The 24,576-nt window shown below is 41.8% G+C and overlaps 1 protein-coding gene and 1 non-coding gene across 5 annotated transcripts in view; one reads left to right on the top strand and one right to left on the bottom strand.

Moving 5' to 3' along the window:
- ATP8A2 (ATPase phospholipid transporting 8A2) overlaps positions 1-24,576 on the bottom strand; it is a 564,338-nt gene that overhangs the window by 424,961 nt on the left and 114,801 nt on the right. For all 4 annotated transcript variants that reach the window (XM_061629581.1, XM_061629578.1, XM_061629580.1 and 1 more), the window contains exons 14-21: positions 23,952-24,040; positions 21,792-21,836; positions 20,343-20,418; positions 14,401-14,506; positions 12,873-12,955; positions 11,726-11,775; positions 4,595-4,664; positions 3,420-3,504 (exon numbers count right to left, since the gene is read on the bottom strand). In XM_061629581.1, the coding sequence (XP_061485565.1) occupies positions 3,420-3,504; positions 4,595-4,664; positions 11,726-11,775; positions 12,873-12,955; positions 14,401-14,506; positions 20,343-20,418; positions 21,792-21,836; positions 23,952-24,040 (604 nt within the window). The remainder of the gene's footprint in view (positions 1-3,419; positions 3,505-4,594; positions 4,665-11,725; positions 11,776-12,872; positions 12,956-14,400; positions 14,507-20,342; positions 20,419-21,791; positions 21,837-23,951; positions 24,041-24,576) is intronic.
- Positions 22,749-22,818, top strand: TRNAA-GGC (transfer RNA alanine (anticodon GGC)). Its single transcript has one exon. It is a non-coding gene; the product is annotated as a tRNA-Ala (tRNA).

Below are 24,576 nucleotides of genomic sequence, written 5' to 3'. Positions count from 1 at the left end.
TTAGAAAGGGAAGAGGCACCAGAGGTCGTATCACAAACATACGTTCGATAATGGAACGGACCAAGGAATTTCAGAAGGAAAATACCCTGTGCTTTATAGATTACAGCAAAACCTTTGATTGTGTAGATCATGAAAAACTATGGAATGCTTTAAAGAAATGGGGGTGCCACAGCATCTGATTGTCTTGATGCGCAACCTATACTCTGGACAAGAGGCTACTTGTAAGGACAGAATATGGAGAAACCGATTGGTTCCCAATAGGAAAGGGTGTGAGTCAAGGGTGTATTTTATCACCCTATTTGTTTAATCTATACGCAGAACATATCATATGGAAAGCAGAATTGGATCAAGATGAAGGAGGTGTGAAAATTGGAGGGAGAAATATCAATAATTTAAGATATGCAGACAATACCATACTACCAGCAGAAACCAGTAATGATTTGAAACAAATGCTGATGAAAGTTAAAGAGGAAAGCACAAAAGCAGGACTACAGCTGAGCGTCAAAAAGACTAAAGTAATGACAACAAAAGATTTATGTAACTTTAAAGTTGACAATGAGGACATTGAACTTCATTATCAATACCTTGGCACGGTCATTAACCAAAATGGAGACAACAGTCAAGAAATCAGAAGAAGGCTAGGACTGGGGAGAGCAGCTGTGAGAGAACTAGAAAAGGTCCTCAAATGCAAAGGTGTATCACTGAACACTAAAGTCAGGATCATTCAGACCATGGTATTCCCGATCTCTACGTATGGATGTGAAAGTTGGACAGTGAAAAAAGCGGATAAGAGAAAAAATCAACTCTTTTGAAATGTGGTGTTGGAGGAGAGCTTTGTGCATACCATGGACTGAGAAAAAGACAAATAATTGGGTGTTAGAACAAATTACAGCTGGTATAGCACAGTGGGAAGGCAAGCCTGGCTGGGAGTCTAGAGTCGGTGAGTTAACATCCCTGTCTCCTGGGTGTCAAGGGCCAGCTAAAGATCACTCCCACAGTGAGTGGCTCAGGGGTTACGTGTCCTGCCACCTGTGCAGCCATGGGCAAGCTGCATAGTCCCAAGCAGCCCACTTGCCCCTCAGCTGGTAGTTGCGGACATGGAAGGGACTGGCTTGTGCAGCTGTTGCAAGCTGAGCAGGCCCTAGCCAGTTGGGAGAACTAGCCTCAGAGGGAGGCAATGGTAAGCCTCCTCTGAATACCGCTTACCATGAAATCCCTATTCATAGGGTCGCCATAAGTCGAGATTGACTTGAAGGCAGTCCATTTCCATTTGTATTAGCACAAATTAAACCAGAACTATCACTAGAAGCTAAAATTGTGAAACTGAGGCTATCATACTTTGGACACATAATGAGAAGACATGATTCACTAGAATAGACAATAATGCTGGGAAAAACAGAAGGGAGTAGAAAAAGAGGAAGGCCAAACAAGAGATGGATTGATTCCATAAAGGAAGCCACAGACCTGAACTTACAAGATCTGAACAGGGTGGTTCATGACAGATGGTCTTGGAGGTTGCTGATTCATAGGTGGTAATCGACTTGAAGGCACATAACAACAACATAAAGGGAACATAGCCCCAGACTGCAGTACCTTAAATAATGTCCCCATTGCCCATGAAATTGCAGACTGGTATATTTGATTTCATATAGCAGACTTAGAGGGGTCGCTACTGAATCTTAAGGGAACTCAGCAGAAGTGTGGGCTGTTGGATCCAAGTTCTTCTTTTTCTATTTTTAAAAACTTTTACACTATGGGTATCATACATTTCACCTCTCTCTCCTGCAATTCTCTTTGTTCTATTCCCCATCCATCACACTCATGACCCATTTCAGAACCACCAGCCCTATCTTGCTAAACAAAGGTATTTTGCTAAACAAAAGGTATTAACACCAGTTGAGAGCTATGAGCAGGGCTGGTTCCAAAGGGTGGCCAGGTTGGGCACTGGCCCAAGGGCCCCGCAGCTCTAGGAGCCCCTGGGGGCCCCCTGAGGGGCCCTTCGCTCCCCTTCCGTGATCCCGTGGATCGCAAGACGAGCTTCCAAGCCGCCTGCCATCCCCCGTGCTTCACCTACCTTTCTCTGCTGTTCACGCAGGGTTGCCATCAATAAAGATGGCGGCAAAAGCTTCAGTCCCTTACGGAAACCTCGGCCGCCATCTTTATTGATGGGAACCCTGTGCGAACAGCAGAGAAAGGTAGGTGAAGCGCTGGGGATGGCGGGGGATGGCGGGCGGTTCGGAAGCTCGTCTTGCGATCCACGGGATCGCAGAAGGGAAGCAGAGGGGCCCGGGGCAGGCTAATGCCCAAGGGCCCCCGCATACCTGGAGCCGGCCCTGGCTATGAGGCTCAATTATGTTGCTTCTATTGCGTTACTGCACTCCCAATGATCTTTTGTTTCACACCTCTTTAAACAATATCACAGTCTCGAAGCACTCCATTTTCACCAAGGTATGCTTCACCACTGGCTTGAATTGTATGCTTGGGGCTCTTTAGATGGCCATTTCAGCCTCTCCTGTCTCCAGCCAAAGATTATAGTGTTTTTAAAGGGGGCTGAAAGTGGGATGAGCTGCATAACTGTGTCTAGTGTGTGGACACACGTTTCCTTGGTTCAAGTGTCATGTTTGGTCACACTACTTTGCAACTCACAAAACAGGAAGCAAAAGGAGGCTGGCTATATACACAACAGGAAAGAATGTCTCTATCATGCCATGTACTGTGCTGGGGGTGGGGATCAGTCTTCAACTTGTATTTCTCTTCTGAATTCTGACAACTTTTAAAGTGTATCATTATGTTCAACCACAGGTGGTACTATTTTGATGCCCAAATCTGAATCTGTAGCAGAACGAAACCTAAACCCCTCTCCCTCTTAAAAAAAATCCCTTGTCCATCATCATGGACTGTTTCCTTCCACCCAACAAGGAAAGAAAAGTTCTTGCTGGGGATGGGCTATCTATTATTTTCTTTTTCTCTTGTTTCTCATTTTTTCCAGCCTGATGACTGAAGTTTTGGTCAAAATCAGTTTGGTCTTTTATATTTGTGTTTGGTTCTTTATAGTTAATTTGTGTTATAAATCTTCTTTATCATAACAGTGTTAATTAATTTTATTTTATTTTGATCCCAGTTTGTTTGTTACTGCTCACTCGCCTAACCCTTCCTCTAGGTTTCAAGATAAGCACTCTGGCTGCCTATAAAAAAGTGAGAATTGACTAAGTTTCTTGACTAAGAACTCAAGTTAAATCTTAAGTCGCGCCCCCCCCCCCACGAGACCTAGGTGGTTTAAAAAGGGAAAATGTGTGTTGGTGCTATCAAGGAGTAAAAAACATGAAGAGTGCACTTGTCAGCTTGTCCTATCTCACAGGATTGGTGTGAGTCTTGCCTTTCTCTTACAGTATCCAACACTACTAAAAATGAATGCCTACCTTCTGTGGCAAAATATTCAAGATGGCACAGCGTTGGCTCCATGTATTGGGAATCTTTGGACAGTCTCTCAAAAATGACGTTATCCTGCCAAAAAAAAATACATAAATAAGGAGCATGTCCATAAACACATTCTATAATATTTCCTTAAGGCATTTATATCCTGCCTTTCCAAGTTGCTCAAGGGGATTCACATTAAAAAGGTCTAAGAGTAAGAGGGGAACATTTTCCACTTGTAAGGATGATAGCGGTCCTGACCCATAAATTCTCAGACAAAACAGTAAGCTGTGGACACACCCAGAAAACAAAACAAAACAAAATCTATAAAGTAACTTCTTGGAGAGAATATTTATTTATTTTATTATTTATTTACTACATTTATACCCCGCCATTCCTCCCAAAAGGAGCCCAATGCGGCAAACCGGCAATAAAACCCTAAGAACATCCATAAAATACCTTAAAAACATCTTTAAAAACATCTTTAAAAATAAAACATATTTTTAAAAAGCTTTAAAGGCATCTTAAAAAACAATTCCAACACAGATGTAGACTGGGATAAAGTCTCTACTTAACAGGATTGTTGAAAGAGGAAAGTCTTTAGTGGGCACCGAAATATAACAGAGATGGCACCTGTTTAATATTTAAGGGGAGGGAATTCCAAAGTGTCAGTGCCACAGCAGTAAAAGTCCACTTCCTATGTTGTGCAGAACGGACCTCCTGATGAGCTGGTATTTGCAGAAGGTCCTCACCTGCACAGCGCAGTGATTGACTGGGCATATAAGGGGTGACGATCTTTCAGGTATATATGGTGCACTTGGATTGAGAGACCTGCTTCCTCCGAACAGATGACTGACATTGTTGTGAACTACAGCTCCCATCAGTCCCAGCCAGTATACCCTGTGCTGGCTGGGGCTGATGGGAATTGTAGTACAAAACATCTAGAGGGCATCAGGGTGGGTAAGGTTCACTTAAAGAAGCAGCATTGGTTAGGTGCTTGATCCTGTCTACACAATCTCGGTCCAGAAAGCTGATCAATTAATTAACTGATAATGCCATGAAGTGTGAATTTAAGCCCTAAAGGGCATACAATCTTTAATGGCAATGGCAGAACAACAACAACAACATTTCTGAAACACAAGATATCAACAGAAAGTACAGTGACAATTTTGGCACTTACGGCTCCTTTGCAGTACAAACGCAATTGCCCTTCTGGAGTCCGAACAATTACAGACATTCTTTTTCTGTCACTAGAAAGAAAAAAACCCATGAATTGTAATTTGTTATCATCATCTAGTAAAATGCCTGCCAAATGGTGAAAATCATGGAGTAATTGTGCCACTTGTTGCTCACATTCATTCTTGGTCTTTTGTTTTCAGGCCTGCTGAGCATGGAATCATGTTTATCCCTTTATTTAGTGTGAGGTCTGTTGGTTGCAGTTGATGCAAATATGCCCAAGATGCAGGTGTGGGTTGGAGTAATGACAACTGATTTCCCAAAGGCACCAAACCTGAAGGAAGGCACTGCTATGGAGCTCCCGGGGGTATAGAGCACTGGGGAGGTCTTTCTTCCAAGTGAAGGTTACAGGATCCCTAAATCGGTCTTGGATAGACACTCACCTTGGTTGCCTTTGGCATTACAATTGCTTCAAAGTGGCCAGGTAGGGAAATATTTTTTTAAATGTTGGGGTTTTTTAAGGTTGTCAGTGTGACACAAAAGATGAACAGTAATAACTGTAAGCAGGTAAGATAGCAAAAACACCAAGGATACTCTCCTTTGTGGATTTATTGGCAAGGCAGCCCTCAACCCTGCCTGCCCTCCCTTTCAACTGGTACTCCTCCCACATACACACACGCATGCGAAGTGATTCAGAATGAGAAGGCAGACAGACAGGCTCACTGATATGGGGCTTTAAGAACACACAAGTATGTAAAACATCTCTGGAAGATGGTCACCACCCCTACAGACCTTCACGGATATTAAGAACATCTCTTGGTAGTTCCACCCCTTTGGGAGTTTTGGGGTGGCCAGCCATGTAACCATGGGGGATGCGGGCAAATAGGGGCACACTCTCCCCCCACAGCTGTGATCCCCCTCCCCAGGATTTTTTTTAAATTGTGACATGACAGACAAATCTAAAGGTCAGGAACAAGAATAGAAGGAGGGACTCTCAAAGAGAAGTTAACAAACACACCTTAAAGTATTTATTTTCTTTCTGCCCTTCCCTAAACTTGTAGTATGGACAAATTTGTTTTTTGGGTGGAATCTAAAACTTGGTATCAAAGCCAAGCTCAGGAGCTCACTGTCATTACCAAGGCAGTTCAGTTCGTGAAGAATCAGAACACAGGGACATACCACAGGTGAAAGAAGACTGTAGCTATAGGCAAAGTCAAGCTTTTGAATCTGCTGTTCCTGGGGATCTCTCAAAAAAGGGTAAGGCAATTCAACAGATTAATTTTCATTCATGTAAACTAACACACTCTGGATAGAGAAGGGAGGGGGAAAGTAACTGCCTTTCCCTTCCCCTGGCCTGGCTCTCATGTCCTCTCCACCAGTGGCGGGGGGGGATGACTAGTGTTATGTGCTTCTCCCCCCCATGCCCCACCTAGAAATGTGTCTGCCCTACCTAACAAGGGAGGCTGGCTATAAGACTGGGGGTGTCAGCCTGGGAGAGGCCTTTCTCTGAAGCAGCCCCTGAGCTGTGGAATTCCCTCCCCACAGAGATGTATGGCTTTGATTGAATGTTGAAGATGCACCTCTTTACCCTGGTCTTTGACACCTGAGAATTTTTTTAAGATCCTTCCATTGCCCCCCCCATCAATATAGGCTTGACCACCCAGAAATTATCCAGAGAGAAGTGCCATCAGCTGTTACAAGAATTAACACTCAAATGCCTGGGAGAAGAGACACTGAAAAGATGTCAACGCCATCGCAAAACAAGCCTCCCTGGACAGGGCATTCCATACCTATGGGAGGGGCACAACGGAAAAGGCCCATTCTGTTGTTGCAACCCTCCAGACTGCTGCTGAAGGGGACCCACTGAGAAGTGCCTCTGGTAATGATCTCAAGGTCCAGATAGGCTCATACAGGAAAAGGCGTTCTGGTAAAGGGATCCTGAGCCATGTAAGGCTTTATAGGTTAGAGCCAGCACTTTGAATTGGGGCCAAAAATGAACTGGCAGCCAATGGAACCAGCCTGTAAACCAGAATTGGTGTTACATGTTTAGACCATAACAATCTGGCTGCTGAGTTTTGCGTCAGCGGTGGCTTCTAAATAGTCTTCAGAGACAGCCCCACAAAAAGGCATTGCAGCAATCCAGCTGCAAGGTTACCAGGGCATAGACTACTGAATCCAGGTTATCCCTGTCCAGATAGTGCTGCTGCTAGGCCACCAGCCCAAGCTGGGCACTCCATACCACAGAGGCCACTTGCGCCCCCAGTGACAACAATGGACCAGGGTATCTTCAAGTGACACCCCATCAAGAACCGGTTGAAGGAAACAATGTCTGAAAACTTTAACATCTCACTGTCTCCAGAAAGCTCTGAAATACAAAAAGGCTGGTTTTTATTTTATTTTATTTTTTGCACTTTATGAGTGGAAATAATTTTGGCTAGCCAAGAAAGTAGGAAAGCGAGAAAAGAAAAATGGCACGGTTGCAAATGGGAGTTGACTATAAGACCCCAGTGGTTGGAGGAAACACCTACAACACCAAGCTTTTCGGCCCAAAGTGGAAGAACAAACACTTTACGGTTGTCTAAAGGTATATAAATATGAGTAACAGGGGAAATTGCAGGGTTAGTGCAGGAAATGTATACTAATCAGGCCCAAGAAACCATTTCCTATAGGACATGGTTTATGAACATCCAAATTACTTTAAAATTAATCGGGACATGTATTTACGAATCTAATGAAGTGAACAATTGCTTACTGGCAAGAGCACAACTTATATGACTTACACCTGATCTTAATGCTGGCTCAGATACGTAGCCAGGGAACTTCAATGGGACTCCCTAGTTTCCTTTCCTTAAGATTGTAGTATAAACAGATCTTCTCCACATTTAATTTTACATGTATTTTTGCAAAGCTTAGGTACAGAAAATTGCAATAGTTACACAAGTGACAATGAAAGACATGTCAAGGCAGAGGAGATACCAGGAACAATCTACATAAGCAAACCTAATGGCTGGGAGAAGTGATATCACCAATGTGTGCCAGATCCTTTGAGAAATACAGTTCAGCAGTCATAGAAACCGAAACAGCCCTTCCTAATCTTCATTTCTATATAAATGAACAGCATGTCATTATTTTGAAATTAATGAACTTCTTTCTTCTCTCATTCTGTATTACATGAAAAACACAGGGCTTCACCAAGATTGCATTTTGCCATTGATGTCTCTTTTGGGTATAAAGGAGACCAGAAGCTCAATCAAACTTCTTTAAAAAAAACCCGTTAATATATTTCTTTCTAGGACAAAAAACATGTAAACATAAAGTAGGGCTGGAAAAGTGGGGAAATACACCCACCTTAGAATTATGATCAAGCTTCCAAGGACTGAACTTGATTCTTTTTACTGGGAGACAAACTGTGCAGCAGGAATGTATTATAAGCAATAATGTAAATGATATAAGGGCTGATTTTTTAAAAAAAATAGATGAGGATGTACAGTAACTAACACTGGGGACCCAATATATGTATTCCTCACTTGGGATGCAATGAAATGGATATCACCAAGCCAAGCATAGAGAAATATAACTCAACCATACTACAATACTTTAAATGTCAATGATATAAAATGAAATCATACATTTATAATTACATGCACTTATTTTTAGGGCAAAGTGAAATTTTCATGGACTAACATTTTAGTACAAAGTGGGAAGGGGAGGGAGCTAAGACACTCTCCAAAAAAATCCCACAAAACCTTTTCATTTTCACTTGATTTTGCTGTTTGCTGTCCTCAGCAGCTACTTTGGCTCAATTTGTTTTAAGAGGGTTGTTGGGTATGTTAGGCAGTCAGGGATCATGTAGCAGCTTATGACATCATGATATAACATCATTCCCTGTAGCAGTCTGTCCCAGGAACTTGGCCAGACTGCTCACAGCAGCCAAGCCACGATCTGAAACAGCACCAAGGCTTCCTCTTGAAAGAAAGAAAGAAAGAAAGAAAGAAAGAAAGAAAGAAAGAAAGAAAGAAAGAAAGAAAGAAAGAAAGAAAGAAAGAAAGAAAGAAAGAAAGAAAGAAAGAAAGAAAGGAAGAAAGAAAGGAAGAAAGAAAGAAAGAAACCTCGACTAGGGATGTTGGAGAATTCAGATGAAAATGGAAAAGGAAGCAGGAACTGCTGCAGTTTGCATGTTTGTCTGTGGTCAGGAACAGAGACCAGTCAAGCAAATATGACTGGTATTTGTTCACATTGTTGTTGGTCCACAGATTATGTGTAATTAATCCCTTTTAAAAACATTATTTTCACATTTCTTTAAACTGAAATGAATGTAAGTTATGTAAGTTATGTAAATAGTTATGTAAGTTACATAAATGATGTTAAATAGTGGAAAGCAAGAATAATGTAGTATTTGATAGAAAACGAACAGCAGCACAACAGAAACAGCGCTGATTGTGACTAAGGCTCCAATCCAATACAGTAGAGCCCCACTTTACAGCACTTCGCTTTACAGCGATTCACTAATACAGCGGTCTCAATTAGATGCAATTAGACTAAAGCCCCACTCATACAGCGCTTGTTCCACTTTTACGGCGGTTTTTGGGCATCGTGCACCATTCTATTCAATGGGTTCCACTTTACAGCGGGGGTACGGAACGTAACCCGCCATATGAGTGGGGCCCTACTGTACACACTTCCCTGGGAATAACTCCCACTGAACCCAATGGAGCTTCCTTCTGAGTAGACATGTATTGGTTTGCAGCCTAATACAGGTCAGAATGGAAATTACGGTCTTCTTAGATTCCTACCCTTGACTACATTGTATTCAGTGGTAAGACTCACTGAGAAAATCCTTAGAATTTTACTCAACCCATGAAACCCATGAAATTTTCAGGGGCATTTTCACCCTAGTCCCAAAACTAATGAAAATAGTTGGGTCAAATACTTCAGCCCAGCACTGTTTGAAAATCCTGGCAGCACCTATTATCCATTCCTGTGCCACAGCTTGTTCTATGGTTAGTCCTGGCACTGATTTTGACTCCAACGTGGAGTATAAGAACAAAAGAAAAGTCCTACTGGATCAGACCAAAAGCCCATTTAGTACAGCATCCTGTTCTCAGAGTGTCCAGCCAAATGCCCTTGAGAAGCCCACAAGCAGGACATGAGGGCAAAAGCACTCTTCCCATATGTGATTCCCAGCAATTGGTATATGGAGGCCTACAGCCTCTGACAGTGGAGGAGAACTTAACCATCGTGGCTAGTAGTCACTGATAGCTTTATCCCCTATGAATTTGCTTAATCCTCTTTTAAAGCCAACCAAGTTGGTAGTCATCACTACATCCTGTGGGAGCAAATGCCAACTATGTGCTGTGTGAAGAAGCATTTTCTTTTGTCTGTCCTGAATCCTCCAACATTTAGATTCCTTGGATGGCCCCAGATAGTAGTATTATAACAGAGAAAGATATACTTTTCTTTCTCCACTTTCTCCACACCATGCATAATTTTATACACCTCAATCATGCCACCTCATACTAGCTTTTTTTAAAAAAACCAAAAAGCCCCAAATTATAACCTTTCCTCATACTGGGGTTGCTCCATCCCCTTGATCATTTTGATTGCTCTTTCTTGAAACCAGCTCTACAATATCATTCTTGAGGTGAGGCAGACAGAACTGTACACAGTATTCCAAGTGTAGATTTGTTTAATGGCGTTATGGCATTTTCATTTTCTTTCCCAATGGTCCCTAGCATGGAATCCGCCTTTTTTACAGCTGCCACACACTGAATCAACACCTTCTTCAAGCTATCCACTACAATCTTAAGGTCTTTTTCCTGATCAGTCATGCCCAGTTCAGACCCCATGAGCATTTATGTGAAATTTAGAATTTTTGCACCATTTCACACTACAGTGAATCACATTTGCCATTTTACTACTACTAGTAGTAGTAGTACTAGTAGTAGTGGTGGTCGTGGTAGCAGTAGTAGTAGTAGTAGTTCTTCACCAGTAGGTCTCAGGGTGGGCTACAACAGTTTAGCTTGGGTCCTGAAAACATACATCTCAAATGTCAAAGGCCAGGGTAAAAGGGTGCATCTTCAGCATTTGCCCAAAACTGTACAACAAAGGTGCCAGGCACAACTCTGTAATTCCACAACTTAGGGGCTGCCACACAGAATGTCCTTTTCTGCCTTCCCCCCATGTCTCAGGGAAGCAGAACTACCAAGAAAGCCCCCTCTGCTGATCTTAACACCCAAGAAGGTATAAGGGAAGGAGACAGTCTCTAAGGTATTTGAGGCCTAAGTCATTTAGGGCTTTAAAATGTTTAAAATCATTCACCCAGGATGGAGAAATCTAGTTGGGGGTCTGGCAATCCCTTTTTGCTTCAGCCACCTTGAACAATTTGGTACCATTAGCAAACTTGCTCACCTCACTGCATACCCCTAACTCTAGATAATTTATGAACAAGTTAAAAAGCACAGGTCTCAATACTGGTCCTTGAGGGACTCCACTTTCTACATCCCACCGTTGGGAAAACTGTCAATTTACTCCTGCTCTCGGCTTCCTGTTCCCTATCTAGTTCCTGATCCATAAGAGGAACTGATCCATAAGAGGGCACAAAGAACTTGACTTCACTGGAAAACAGTGGAAACCTATACACCCATTTACTTGGAACTAAGCCCCACTGTTCTCAATGGAGTGTGCACAGTATTGCAACATAATTACAATTATTTCTTCTTTATTGCTGGGGGGGGGGAGAAAGAGAGGAGCCTTGGAGCAGGTTTTCTGGAAGACCACCAGAAGACAATATAACTTTCCAAATAAAGTTAAAGCAACCCTTCAAGACCTATTTGATCCTGAAGTCTCGAACCTAACAAAATTAAACTAAATCTGTAGAGGCAGCTAAAAAACTTGTTTAGACTTTAGAGCAACTTCCCCCAATCCGGTGCCCTCATGGTGTTGTGGACTACAACTCCCATCAATCCCAGGCAGTACAGTTGTGGCAGATGGGGTTGATGGGAGTTGTAGTTCCATACTTCTGGAGGGCACCAGGTTGGGGAAGGGTGCTTTGGTTTTTTCCCCACTAAATGTTCCACACACACACCCCTCTTGTCTCTTTCTCTTATGTACTGAAATAGTTAGAAAAACCAATTACCTTGAAAATTCCAATACATTAAGGATTTCAAATGTCTCTTCTTTTCCTAGCTGGAAATACACAAGGTTAGATGAGCTTTAGTACCAAAAAAACCAAGAACCTCACTAAACAATGTAAACATGCAATGAAGGGAAACTATTCTTTTAAATACCCAAGTTAAAATATGTGATGAGAGCTCCCTCTGCTGGGTAAAATGGTGTACTTATGAATGCCTCCAAGAGTATGGCAAAATGGACAGAATATATTATATTCAATGTAAATTCTCCAAGTAGTCTGTGGAGTGCTATGGAGGCACAACTTCATAAGACTCTATTGCAAAGCTTACAGAGGGCTCTCATTCCACAGTGATGGCCTGTCCTGCTTGGTAGATTGCTCATTTCAACTCCAGTGATTTAGACCTCTCGAGAATTAATGAATCTGAGACACAATTTATGTTAACTGCATGTAATTATGCAAATTGTATCCTGGCCTTTTAATTCACAACAGATTTCAGGCGATATGTAACTAACAAGTTGGGCTAGCACAAGGATTAGCACCAGCGCGAGGGGATTTCCCCCCATTGGGTGGTATTTAACTACCCCCTCACGTGTGTGACCCACACAGTCCCAAAACTGCTCTGGAGGATTGGGGGAAAACCCTGAACAGGTTTGGGGGGGTGCGGGGGGAAGAAAAAGGGAGATTGTTCCATTGTGCAACAGAAATCTTTGCACTAATGGAATGACCTGCTTAATGCTTTCTTGAATACAAACTTTCACGTTTTTTTACTTAGCGTCTACCATGAACACAGGAAGCTGCCTTATACAAGATCAGACTATTGGTCCATCCCAATCAATACTGTCTACAGAGGCTGGCAACCGTTCTCCAGAGTTACAGACAGTAGTCTTTTCCCAACCCTACCTGGGGTTGGATTGAAACTGGGCCCTTTCACATGCACAACATATACTCTACCTTTCCCACAGGGCTGGCTCCCAAGGAACCACTGGGAGTTAAAGATAGGGCTTCCTGTTTATTGCACAAGCGATTTAGCCATCTTTCCAATGGCCTTTCCCCTGTTCTGAGACCTATTTAATTTATTTACAGGATAAAGGCCACCATGTAACAGAGTCCTCAAGGATGCTCAAAGCTATTCCCTGGCACACGCACTTACTGCATCAATGATAACAGAATCCGGAGTCCTTCCGGTGAAGACGTAGCCAAGTTTTTTTGCTCCTTTCACTAAAGCTCCTTCATCTGTCAACAGAAAGAGTCTGCCTTTATGGGAACTTCGTTACAATATAGCAAATTATTAAAAAAATAAAATCAAGGCAATATCACTGAGCTTACAAGTGTTAAAGAGCATTTATGAAATTGTATACCATAGGAAGACACAAGTCCCTCTTACCCCTTCCGAGCATTTGACGATCTATTTAAACATTTATACCTGGCTTTTTATGAGTCAAAAAAACTCCCCAACCCTCAAAGTGGCTTGGCTTACCAATATAATAAAAAGAGTTCAAAGTAAATTCAAATTAAAACAATTCAAATCCCTAAAACAAATGCCACACATGATGAAAGCCAAGAACAGGATAAGTCAATTCGGCATACAAAGAAGGAGGCTGAATTTTAACCTACAATAAGAGCTTGGTGAAATAAAAAAGTCTTAGCAGCTCACCTAACCAACTTTTTTAGGGAGAGGCTTCCCCATCTGGGTGCTGCAACAGAAAAGGCCCTATGCTGAAAGGACAGGAATGCATCACTCCGTTTTTAAGGGCAGCCAAAATTTGCCACAATTTTGAAGACACAGGATATTTGCCCAATTTGCATGTAACCCTAAACCAAACCATGGCTTTGTATAAACAAGCAAACACGCAGGTTCCCGGCATGGATGGATAGATGGATAAACCTGTCAATTTCAGTTTTTTTTAGTCTCTCATTTTTCCAATCTTAAATATAGTTCTCCACATTTCTGTAGCAACTTGAGATTGTTGGGGTTTTGTTGTTGTTATGTGCCTTCAAGTCAATTACGACTTATGGCGACCCTATTCTCATTAAAATCCGTCAGCATTTTAGTGCAAATTTCTCCTGATATACACATTTGTGCAAGCCATCTTTCCTAATGTAAAGCATTTTGTATGTTGTTTTCACTAATTTATGCATTGGTATGCACACTTTCCATAATATATGCACTCTTGTACACATGCTATGGCTGCAGAACTGCATCACCAAATGTGGAGAAGTGTGGAATTCAGAGGATAATTGTGTTTTTCACATATTGGTTTGAAAAGTGCAAACTGGGTAGTTTCTAACTAAATGTAAACAAAATCGCATTTCTCCTCCATCCTAGTTCCTGCAGAGAAGTCAGAGGCCCCAGAGTTCAAGGACATATGCCAGCCAGGCAAAAACACTCAGGGTGTGAAACGGGGCCAGTGAGGGGTGTGGCCTGGGGAGAAGGGTGCATGGACTGGGTTGAGTTCCAAGGGCCATACAGAGAGGCTGGGGAGGGGCACATTTAGCTCTCAGGCTTGGGGTTTCTTACCCCTGTCCCAGACAGAATCAAAAAAACCAAAATGTATATTGGCTCTAACAAATCTGGACTAGCCCTGTCTTGGGTCCTAATCAAGAAAACCATCTCAGTCCCCTGGCCTACTGTTTCTCCTTCCTCCGCACCCCTATAAAAGGAGGACTCAGTGACCAACCTGGAGAAGAGGCCTGGTAGATTATCGTGTTTCCATCCCTTTCTGGAACAACAGTGTGACACACAGCCAGGAGAGTGAGGAATTCTCGGATGTGAGTCGCTGTGGGCTGTAATGCAAAGTCTCAAGTTAGTCTCATACAAGTCATGCCACGTGGAAGCCTGAAGGAGTTTCTAAGCCTCTTACTATTAGAAGAGGAGGGCAAGCATTAGAATGGATGATGGAGCTCTCCTTTGTGGTTTCTGCCTACTATCTCTTTCAACAGCTACTAGTCATGATAGTTGTATACTACCTCCAGGATCACACGCACCATGCTATGGAATACTAGCCACTTGGGCACAACAACAGCAGAAGAGGGCCAAAGCCCTTGTGTCCTACTTATGGGCTTCTCAGATGCATCTAGTCAGCTGCTGTGGGAAAGAGACCCTGGACTAGATAGTCTTTGGTCTGATCTAGCTAGACTCTTCTCATTTTAGACCCATCAAATGCAAGATAATTGAACGAGACAAATTATTAGATAGACATTTGGCTTGATCCAGGAGGGCTCTTAGGTTAGCCCTATCAAATGCAAGCTAATTAAACTATATAAATTACTGGATCTCGCCCACAAAAAGCAATCTTCCCCAACCTGGTGCACTCCAGATGTTTTGGACTACAACTCCAAATGAACCGCAACCAGCACAGCTGGCTGAAGCTAATGGGACTTGTAGTCCAAAACATCTGGACGGCACCAGGCTGGAGAAGACTGCACTAAAGTAAGAAAAGAAAGAGCAGGCTTTCCAGATTAGACAAATAGTCCCCTCTTGTTTCTGGGCCAGTCGCTGCAGGCTTTTTCTGCTCAGACAGCAAATATATCACCTGTCCATCCAGCAACACGACTCCAGCTCCAGCTTTTGTCGGCAGACAGCAAGCAATCTTACTTTCCCCAGCACAGCCAGACTTAGAGGGGCATCCCATAATTTCCCTATATTAAAATCAATTATTCAGTCTGCTTTTGTCCTTCCATTTTCACAGCTTACAATAGATTCCACCCACCCAATTCTATAGCAACAATGAGGGCTGTCTTATCACGTCAGCCCTTCCACAGAGCCACTGTTCTCTCCTTGACATGTAGTGTCAGCAGCGGGGCTGTATTTATTCCTCTGCTAAATGCCAAACCAAAATGTCAAACATATAATGCCGCAGAGTTGTCAGGAAAAGCCCTGGCATATGTGGATGGTGTGTAGATCACCCTATCTCCCATTTTCTCATTAAAGCTGGAGGAAAACCTTTTTGTGTTTTAAATCTATCTTAAGGGGGAAAAAAACTGAAATTTAAAGGACAGATGAAAATGCTACAATATTTATTTTCTTGTAAGAACCAAATCTATGTATATCCTTTGGGCTCAGTAAGAATGTGTAAAAGTGATTCTAAAATCCAAGCCTCTGTGTGCTAAATCCTATGCACACATTATGCCTTTTATGGATCACAACCAATTCTTCAGAGTCTTTTGATTAGGGACAGGTAAATCTGTCAACATCGGTTTCTCTCCAAGTCTCATTTTTCCAATCTTCAGCTCAGTCCTCCACATCAGTTTGCAATTTTTTTATATAAAAAGAAGTCCTCGTGAAAATTAATCAGCATTTTAATGTGAAATTCTCCTAATATACCTCCCTTTGAATACTAGGCAGGCACCATCTCTGCTATCTTTTCGGTGCCTTTTGAAGACTTTTCTTTTTCAACAAGCCTTTTAAGTTGAGAGCTATCCCAGTTTGTGTCTGTGTCAGAATTGCTTAATATGTTTTTAATAATGTTTTTAACCCTTTTAAAAAAGTTTTTAAAATGTTTTTAACGCTGTTTTGTGTTAATGTATTTTAAGATTTTTCTTTTTGATGTTTTAAAGTGTTTTTACTGCCTTGTTTGCCGCCCTGGGCTCCTCCTGGGAGGAAGAGTGGGATACAAATTAATTAATTAATTAAATAATAATAATATACACATTTGCCTAATATGCCCATTTTTGCCAAGCAATATTCCCTAATATAATGCATTTTGTATGTTGTTTTCACTGATTCTTTTTATGCACACTTTACCCTAGTATATCCCTTTTTATACATATTGTTTGGCTGGAGAACTGCATTGCAAAATTCATGCATGTGCGAATATTGAAGGATGGCTCCAATTCATGTATTGTTTGGGCAAGTGACAATTAGGTTAGTTCACCTTTAAATGCGAAATGAACTCTCCCATAACTATTTTGAATATTTCAAGGAGACTACACAGAACTTTTGAATGCCGTGGTCCCATTTGGTCAATCACTGTCAATTACCCTGACACAGAGTTGTTGTATACGTTGGTTTCCCCATTTAGTTTCAGTTAAGGTTGGAGAGCTCCATGCACAAGAGCTCCAATGCACTTGCAAGCTCCTTGCACATGTCAGCACTCATTCTTGCGGTGGGGGGGGGATGAATGAGGAGTATTTAGGATTAGAGCATTAGTGCTTAACTTTCAGAATGCCGTCAGTTCCCATAACACATAACTGAAGGCAAATATATAGAACGAGAAAGAATGAAAAACTCTACAACCAAGAAACCCAGATAGTACTACTGGCTTCAGTTTCCTTTGCTGTAATTACACTACTGTGCAGTTTACTGTAAAAAGCATAATGTTGCTAATGTCAAGAATTATAATACCGGTTGGTTCCCCAAGATCAGCCGTGGAGAATCTGCATCAGGACTCTGCATTGCACATTGTAAAATCTTGTAAAAGACATTTTGCTCAGGCTTTCCCTGACCCATAAGACTAGACCCTGATTTATGTATATAAATCCCCTGAATCTCTGTTGTATTTACTTTTATATTGTTTTATTGGTTTTAGGTTGTATTTTTATTTTAGTATTCTTTTTATATTGTACATAGTGTAAATAAATCTTACGGGGGTTGGGGCAAGTCAACAGGGCTCTCTCAGTGGTGGCACCGCTGCTTTAGAACTAGCTGTCTAAGGAACGTCCCAGGAGGATCCCTCCGCCTGTGCAGCCTCTGAGACGGGCTCCCGTCTTGGATGAAACTTTTTCAGCTTTAAATCCAGTCAGAAGGGTCTTTTTTGACTGGGGATAATTTCTTCCAGATAAGGAAGAAACGTGAGATTTCCCACACAGCTTTGTTGTGATTGTTGGAGACTGGAATTCATCAGAATTGTCTGTGAAAGAAGGTCTTCGAGCAGCTCGGACGGAGCGAGGATTTTTAGCTAGCTCAGCTGAATAAGTGACCCGTTTTTTTTTCTTTAAAGAAGAACGGACCAACAGGCAAGCATTCTCCTGTCTATATTTATTACTTTCTTATCTATACAGCTAAAGAGATTTGTCAGAGAACCAGCAATTAAGAAAACCTGGGTGAGTCAAAACTTTCCTTCTCTTTTACTCACGGAACTAAGGGGGAAGAAAATAAAAATAGCCTATCTTTTTTTTTTATTGCAAAAAGCTGACATGGAAAATAGCATTATAAAGATTACAACGGATGAGGGGTTTCTGATTGGAAGAGAAAAGAAAATTCTTTTTGATTTATAAGACTTTTGTGTAATATATGTCTGGGACTATTTTTTCTGATCTACTTTTTTTTTTACGAATCTGCTCATTCTTTCTGCTACTAGTTAATTGGACACTGTGAACTAAAGCTGTTTTTGCACTTCTGGGCATATAAGAGATAAGGGTTGTCTAGAGTGTGACGCCAGTTGGTTTGAAAGATTAACTCCTTTGTAACTGGATAAAGAAATAAACTGCTCTTTGCTCGAGACATTGAAAATTGAAGGAGTTTTGTTCCTTTGGCTTTAAGAATGACAATTAAGAAGATCATGGATGTACAAGAAGGGACTTTATCTTTAGACATGTTTCAGAAAATAATGAATGGGATTAAGTCAATAAAACAAGAACTGAGAAATAGACAAGCGTGGAGAATTGAATTTCACGAAATGAGACAGGAGCTGAAAGAAATTCAGGATTCTATGAGAAAGGAGAATAAAGATAGATCTGGAAAACCAAAAAAGGATGAAAGAGAAATTAAAGGCAAGGTTCAAACTATGGAGATTGGATTAAATATGGACATGGAAAAAGATTTGGATTTCCTGGCTGTGATGGATCCTGGAGACAAATATTACGGTTTGGAACTCAGCGCTGTCCCTGAAGGAATTGAAGAGATTGGAGATAAAGATATTATCGGTTTAAAAAAATTCCTGGACTGGAAGGATTTGATGGAACTTGAAATGGAGAAAGTTAACAGAATTAATCCAGGTTTTGTGTCAATGGAAAAATCTTCAAGAGATGTGCTAGTGTATCATGTAAAAAAGAGGAACAGAGATGCGGCTTTGCAACAATACTTCACTGATACGTTCGGAATTGATGGCAAGAAAATATCTGTGATAAAGGAAATTCCTATCAGACTCTTATTATATGACTATGACAGCAAGATTATTGGGTGCGTAAAGATGGAAGATGGAACCAATACGGATAATGGAAGAAGAGCGATTTGAAATTACTGGACTTAGTAGACTTGATCAGTTGGATTAATTGACATGTTTATCTAGAAAAAAAATTGATGGACATATATCTCAAGGATTGGAAACTTCTCTTTGACTTTTTGTGGAAGAATAAAATGATATGATGTTAATGAGATTTAAAACCAATTAAGATAACCGCTGGAGGAAGGTGATTTTATAATCTATTAAGAGACAGGCTTGTTATATATTATAGATTTATAGCTGAACTATGACAAATCGGAAGTCAATATTTTTATATATATATTTTTCTTTTTTTATTGTATTAGTTATTGATTTGTGTTTTTTCTTTTTGTATTGTTTTGGTTTTGAAAATTTGAATAAAAATTAATTGAAAAAAAAAAAGAACTAGCTGTCTAGGCAGGCCTGTCAGGTCACCTCATTAAGAGTTGTGAAATGTGAAGGCCCTTCCATTTTCTCATACATTTCATCTGGAGGGGAGCACATTGGCTACCCCTCCACTAGCCCTAGACAAATTTACTTGGAAGCAAGACCCACTTATTTCGATGAAATATACTTCCAGCAGAGGGTTGTTTCCATGGTCTCCAGGCTTGAAGTGTTTACTTTTCTCTTCAGGCCATTTGGATGCTTCATTTGTAACAAGTGGCCCACACAAATTATTCCCCCTTACATAAAGGCATCATGTGCTACAGGAAAAAAAAGAGCTCTGCAGAAGTCACCATGAATCAAGCTGAACAGCACTCAGGGTTACGCCTCCCCCCCCAAAAAAAAGGCTCAGTAAAAACCAAGGAATAGGAGCTTCATTCACACTTATAGTAGCCTCTATACAAGAATCTTGGGAGCCCATGAAGTAGCCGAGTCCAGAAATGAACCACTTCAGTCAACCACTTCTTCCACATAATGTACAGCAGGAGTGGCTAACTTGTGGCCCTCCAGATGTTGTTGGACTCCAACTCCCATCAGCCCCAACCAGCATGGCCAATGGTCAAGGGCAATAGCAGCTGCAGTCCAACAATATCCAGAAGAGCAAAACTTCCCCGCCCATGATTTAGGGGCTACTATCACACTCATTACTGGGCTCTATTATTATGCAAATGCTTCACTTGGTGAAAACTGCTGCCTCCACACAGTGGTGGCATATGGAGCTATACTCTTTTATGCTGCCTCAGGCTGCAATCCTAAACCCACTTCCCTAGGAGTAAGTCCCACTAAATTAAATAGGACTTGCTTCTGAGTAGACATGGTTGTATATATTTCAGTGCATGCACATGGAGCCAGATCTCACAAATAGTACCTGTGAAGGTAAGCCACCCACACCCATGCGCTACTCAGCAGTTCACATATGGGCACTATTCTACTTGTAGACTGGCACAGCTTCTTGAGTTTCTCTTCCACCCAGAGAGAAAGGGCATTAGTACGACAGAACCATCAGTGGAACAATACTAAAGAAGCAGGCTTACATGATCACTCTCAACATTTTGCAACAGCCTTGGGTCATCAAATTCACAAGATTCGCTGGTGGAAGGAGGAAGTTGGCTAAAAGCACAATAAAAAAAAGAATGAGAAATTACCTCCTAAAGATGCATGGTTTCATTAATAACAGACAGGAGTTTGATGGATTACAGCATTGTCAACGATCAAACCCAAGCCTCAGTTGAACTATTTTTATCTGCCTTTAATCAGGAAAGTGGCTCTTTAGGAGACTTATTCTCCCCTTCATGCCGGCTGCCTACTCTTTGCAGCATTACATTTCCTTTATCCAGAAGCAGCTTGCTGGGTGGGGTAGAACTGGTCTGCTAGCTTCTTGGCAGATGGGTTGCTGTTGCTTACCTGGAGGGAAAGGAGAAAGGGCGAGGTGGCAGGGAGGTATATATGGTGCAAATGCACCTGTAGAAACACAAATTGGCTTTACCAGTGCATTTGCATGGCACTGACCTCTCCACTATCTCATCCCTCACCCTCTCCCTCCAGGTAAGCAACAGCACCCTATCAGCCAGGCGGCTACTGTAGTGGCTCCATCTCACCCAGAGAGCCGCTTCTGTCTCTCTCTCCATTGCAAACAGAATGCAGTCACATTGTTCCCAAGTGCCGTTCTTTCTTCAGTTCCCCCCCCCCCAACATGCATGCTCGCTTTTGCCGTTCAGCTTGGATTACTGCAACACACTCTATGTGGGACTTCCTATGGGTAACCCAAAAGCTGCAGCTAGTGCGGAACACAGCAGCTAGGTTGTTGGCTGGGACATCTCGCTGACAGCATATCACACCTCTGTTGAGAGAACTGTACTGGGTGCTGATGTGCTAACAGATGAAGGTCAAGGTTTTGCTTTTAGCACTGAAAGCTCTAACAAACTGAGACCGGGTAACCTAAGGGACTGCCTGGCCCATGACATATCCCTGTCTGGCAACTGCACTCCTCAGATGCGCCACTGCTAAGAGTACTGTGTGCCCCAGAACTGTGCTTAATATGCACTGGAGACCAGACTTTTAGTATAGAATCAGTTAGCAACTGAAATTAGACAAGCGTCTGACATTTTGATATTCAGATGGCTATTTAATACTTTTTTGTTTAAAAAGGCTTTCCCTGAAGTGTGACCTAGTCTTTTTACAGAATGACAATTGTACAATTGTGCAACTGGTTTCATTACATTTACTCTACTTTTATTTCATTTTCTTGTACACTGCTTCAGTAACTTTTGTGAAGAGGTTTATAAATCAGCAAGTAAATAATAAATGCACCTCAGTAAGCCACCAGTGGCAGTCCCTCTCTCTGCCAAATGCGCCAGGTGTTTGCCCACCTGAACCATTCTACAGAGCTAGAAAAGACATTTGCCTCTCACAATTCAGTTATGTAATGAGAAGAATTCCCTTCTTACAATCTCCAGACTAACATCAGTCACTGTCTACTTTACCTGAAGTCTTCTGATGAACATTCTCTTGCCAATTCTGGAAAGTGACTAAAAAAAGAAGAGAATATGCACAACTGATTGAAAAGTCTGATCTGATCAGAAGAAAAAGATTACACAACAAAAATGGTAAAGCGGCACACTTCTCTGTGGCTCCAAAGGAGCTTCCGTACAAAAAGCGGACCAGCACAAGTGAATCTATCTTGAGCTGGAAATCTCAAGCTGAAACACAGCTGGGATTCTTCAAATGTGGGGCCAACAATCTCTCCATAGAGATCCCTCCTGATTCCTCTGCCTGTTGTTCTACATACTAATCAAGGCAGAAATGCTACGCAATTGTCACAACCTCTTTCATTTCCCTATCAGTCTAGCATACACATCTTTAGGTTTTCTTTAAAAACCAACGTTTACATCTCGTCTTTCCATATAAGTTATCAAGACATATAGCAGCAGCAGCAGCAACAACAAGCATGATTGATGGTGCTGGAAACCATTTGGGTAATTTGCTATATTAATTTCAGCAACATTTTTTTGCTGCCCTGACATTCCCACATCCCTTGCAATCCATAAGGACAGATAACTATGACAAAGTATGAGAGGCTAGTTACAAGGATAGGATTGTGCTCTCAAGCTCACTAACATGAACCCTTAAATCCATCAATAAAACTGCATAATCCAGAGAGCAAATAGACAACCAAGTAGCATCAAGTTGTAAACAAGCCTAGAATTAACAGTGGAGAAACCTTAAATGCAAGCGACTTCAAGCATAATAGAGGCTTTTGGGAGGCAGGAAGGAAACTTTGTGTTTCTCGGATCAGCTACAGTAGAGGCAAGGAATCGCCAGTCCAGGGGCAACGTGGCCCTCAAAGCCTCTCTAGCTGGCTCTCAGGACTTTTCCTGGGCTACACACTTTGTACCTTTAATCATTTTTGGCTGGCTAGAATGTGCCCTGGAACTCTGAAAGGACATAGCTCAGTGGCAGAGCATCTGCCTGGCATGCAGATGGTCCCGGGTTCAATCCCCAGCATCTCCAGATATGGCTAGGAGAGAATCCTGCCTGAAACCCTGGAGAGCCACTGCCAGTCAGTGTAGACAATACTGAGCTGGATGGACCATTGGTCTGTCTCGGTATGAGGCAGCTGCCTCTGTTCCTATCACGCCTCTTGCTTGCCTGGACAGAGGACAGAGAGGGGTATGTGAGTGTGTGGGTAGAAACCAGCCTGCTGTACTAAGGTGACATTTACATTTGTTGATCTGCCCACTTTTGCCTCTGGTTCCGCTCACCACTGGCATGTGGCCCCCAGAAAGTTGCCCAGAAGGGAATGCGGGTCTCAGGTGTCCCCCCTCCGAGCTACCTGCTATTAGATTCTTCCTGTCAAGATTCCCCAAATCTACTCCCTATATGCTGCTACAATAACATCTGGATTCTTTGTTTATTCTATAGTTCACAAGTGGGGGTCTGCAAAAAAATGTTGAGGTTTCCTGTTCAAGATACTCTCTTGCAGTCCCCCTCCCAGCCCCATTCCCCCAGCCCCACAATTAGTCAACATTCTGTAGCCACTGAGCATGCACAGTCCTCCTTGGGCTGTTCTGGGTGTTCTTCCCTCTCTTAGGCTTTCCTTTCTAAAAATTTTTATAATTCTTTCAAACCTCGGGGTTCCTCCAAGCCTGTTGATGCCTCCTTCTTATATGTGGGTGTTGTAGTTTGGCTACATGAGGTGCAAGCACTCAAAGACATAAACCAGAATCAGTATATACCATGCTAAAGAATACATATTTATAGTCACAAGACGGAAAACAAATCTTGGGGTGGCATCCTACTAACATGTCCCATCACTGCAAGGATTTTCACTTGCATAACTGGACTTCCCCCCCCCCTTCCTCTGTGCCCTCCCCAAATCTGTTCTAGAGGGTTAGGGGAATTATAGAACAGATTTGTGGGACGCACGGGGGAGGGAGGAGAGGGGGGAAGTCTCATTGCTCAAGCAGATACCCTTGTGATGACGTAATGCATTCCTTAGCGCTGCTTTGGATATCAACCCTTATCTCCCCTTTCCCCAAATTAACTATAACAATTTTCTAAATAGAAGTAAAGGAGCATGCCACTTCAACAAAATAGATTCATGAAGCTATTGCAGTGTATATTAACAAATAAATGGTACATACCCATATGTTACACCAGCAATACTGCATTTCTTAAAGTTCATAATATTGCATGTTAAAGTGCCTGTTTTATCAGAAAACAGGTATTTTACCTGGAAGTCAAATAGTATGTATTAAAGAAGGATAATGAATAAAAGGAAAAGGAAAATATACATTATACAGGAAGACCATGGGAAACCAAAGGAGATATAACTCGTCTTCCTTGGCATGGTGACTCAGAAATAAGTCTCTGTTTAAGTTGGGCTTACACTGAGGTAAGTGTGCATAGGATTATTAACATCATCTTCATTTCGATTACTGCCCACCCTTCATCCAAATGTCCCAGAGAGGGTCACAGTAGTTTTAAAATGCATAATTAAAAACAGTTTAAAAATAACCTAAAATTACATCTCAAAAAATAGGGCAGGACCTAAAAATATACATCTCAGGTGCCAAAGGCCAGGGTAAAGATTGCACCATAGATGGTAGATATGACTGGAGAAGTTAGATGAACACTCAACAATTGTTTAAAAATACTTAAAAGTAAGACTTACTTTTTATATTACTATTTAGCACAGAAATGGCTGGTTCTTCAGCTGAGTTAAATTTGTGTGGTTATGCCATTTACAAAACCAGTTGAGGCTTCCAG

Source organism: Rhineura floridana, chromosome 5 (assembly GCF_030035675.1).
Source record: "Rhineura floridana isolate rRhiFlo1 chromosome 5, rRhiFlo1.hap2, whole genome shotgun sequence".
Taxonomy (NCBI): domain Eukaryota; kingdom Metazoa; phylum Chordata; class Lepidosauria; order Squamata; family Rhineuridae; genus Rhineura; species Rhineura floridana.
The sequence above is the reverse complement of the archived record's forward strand: the minus strand, read 5'-3'. Positions and strand labels throughout refer to the sequence as shown.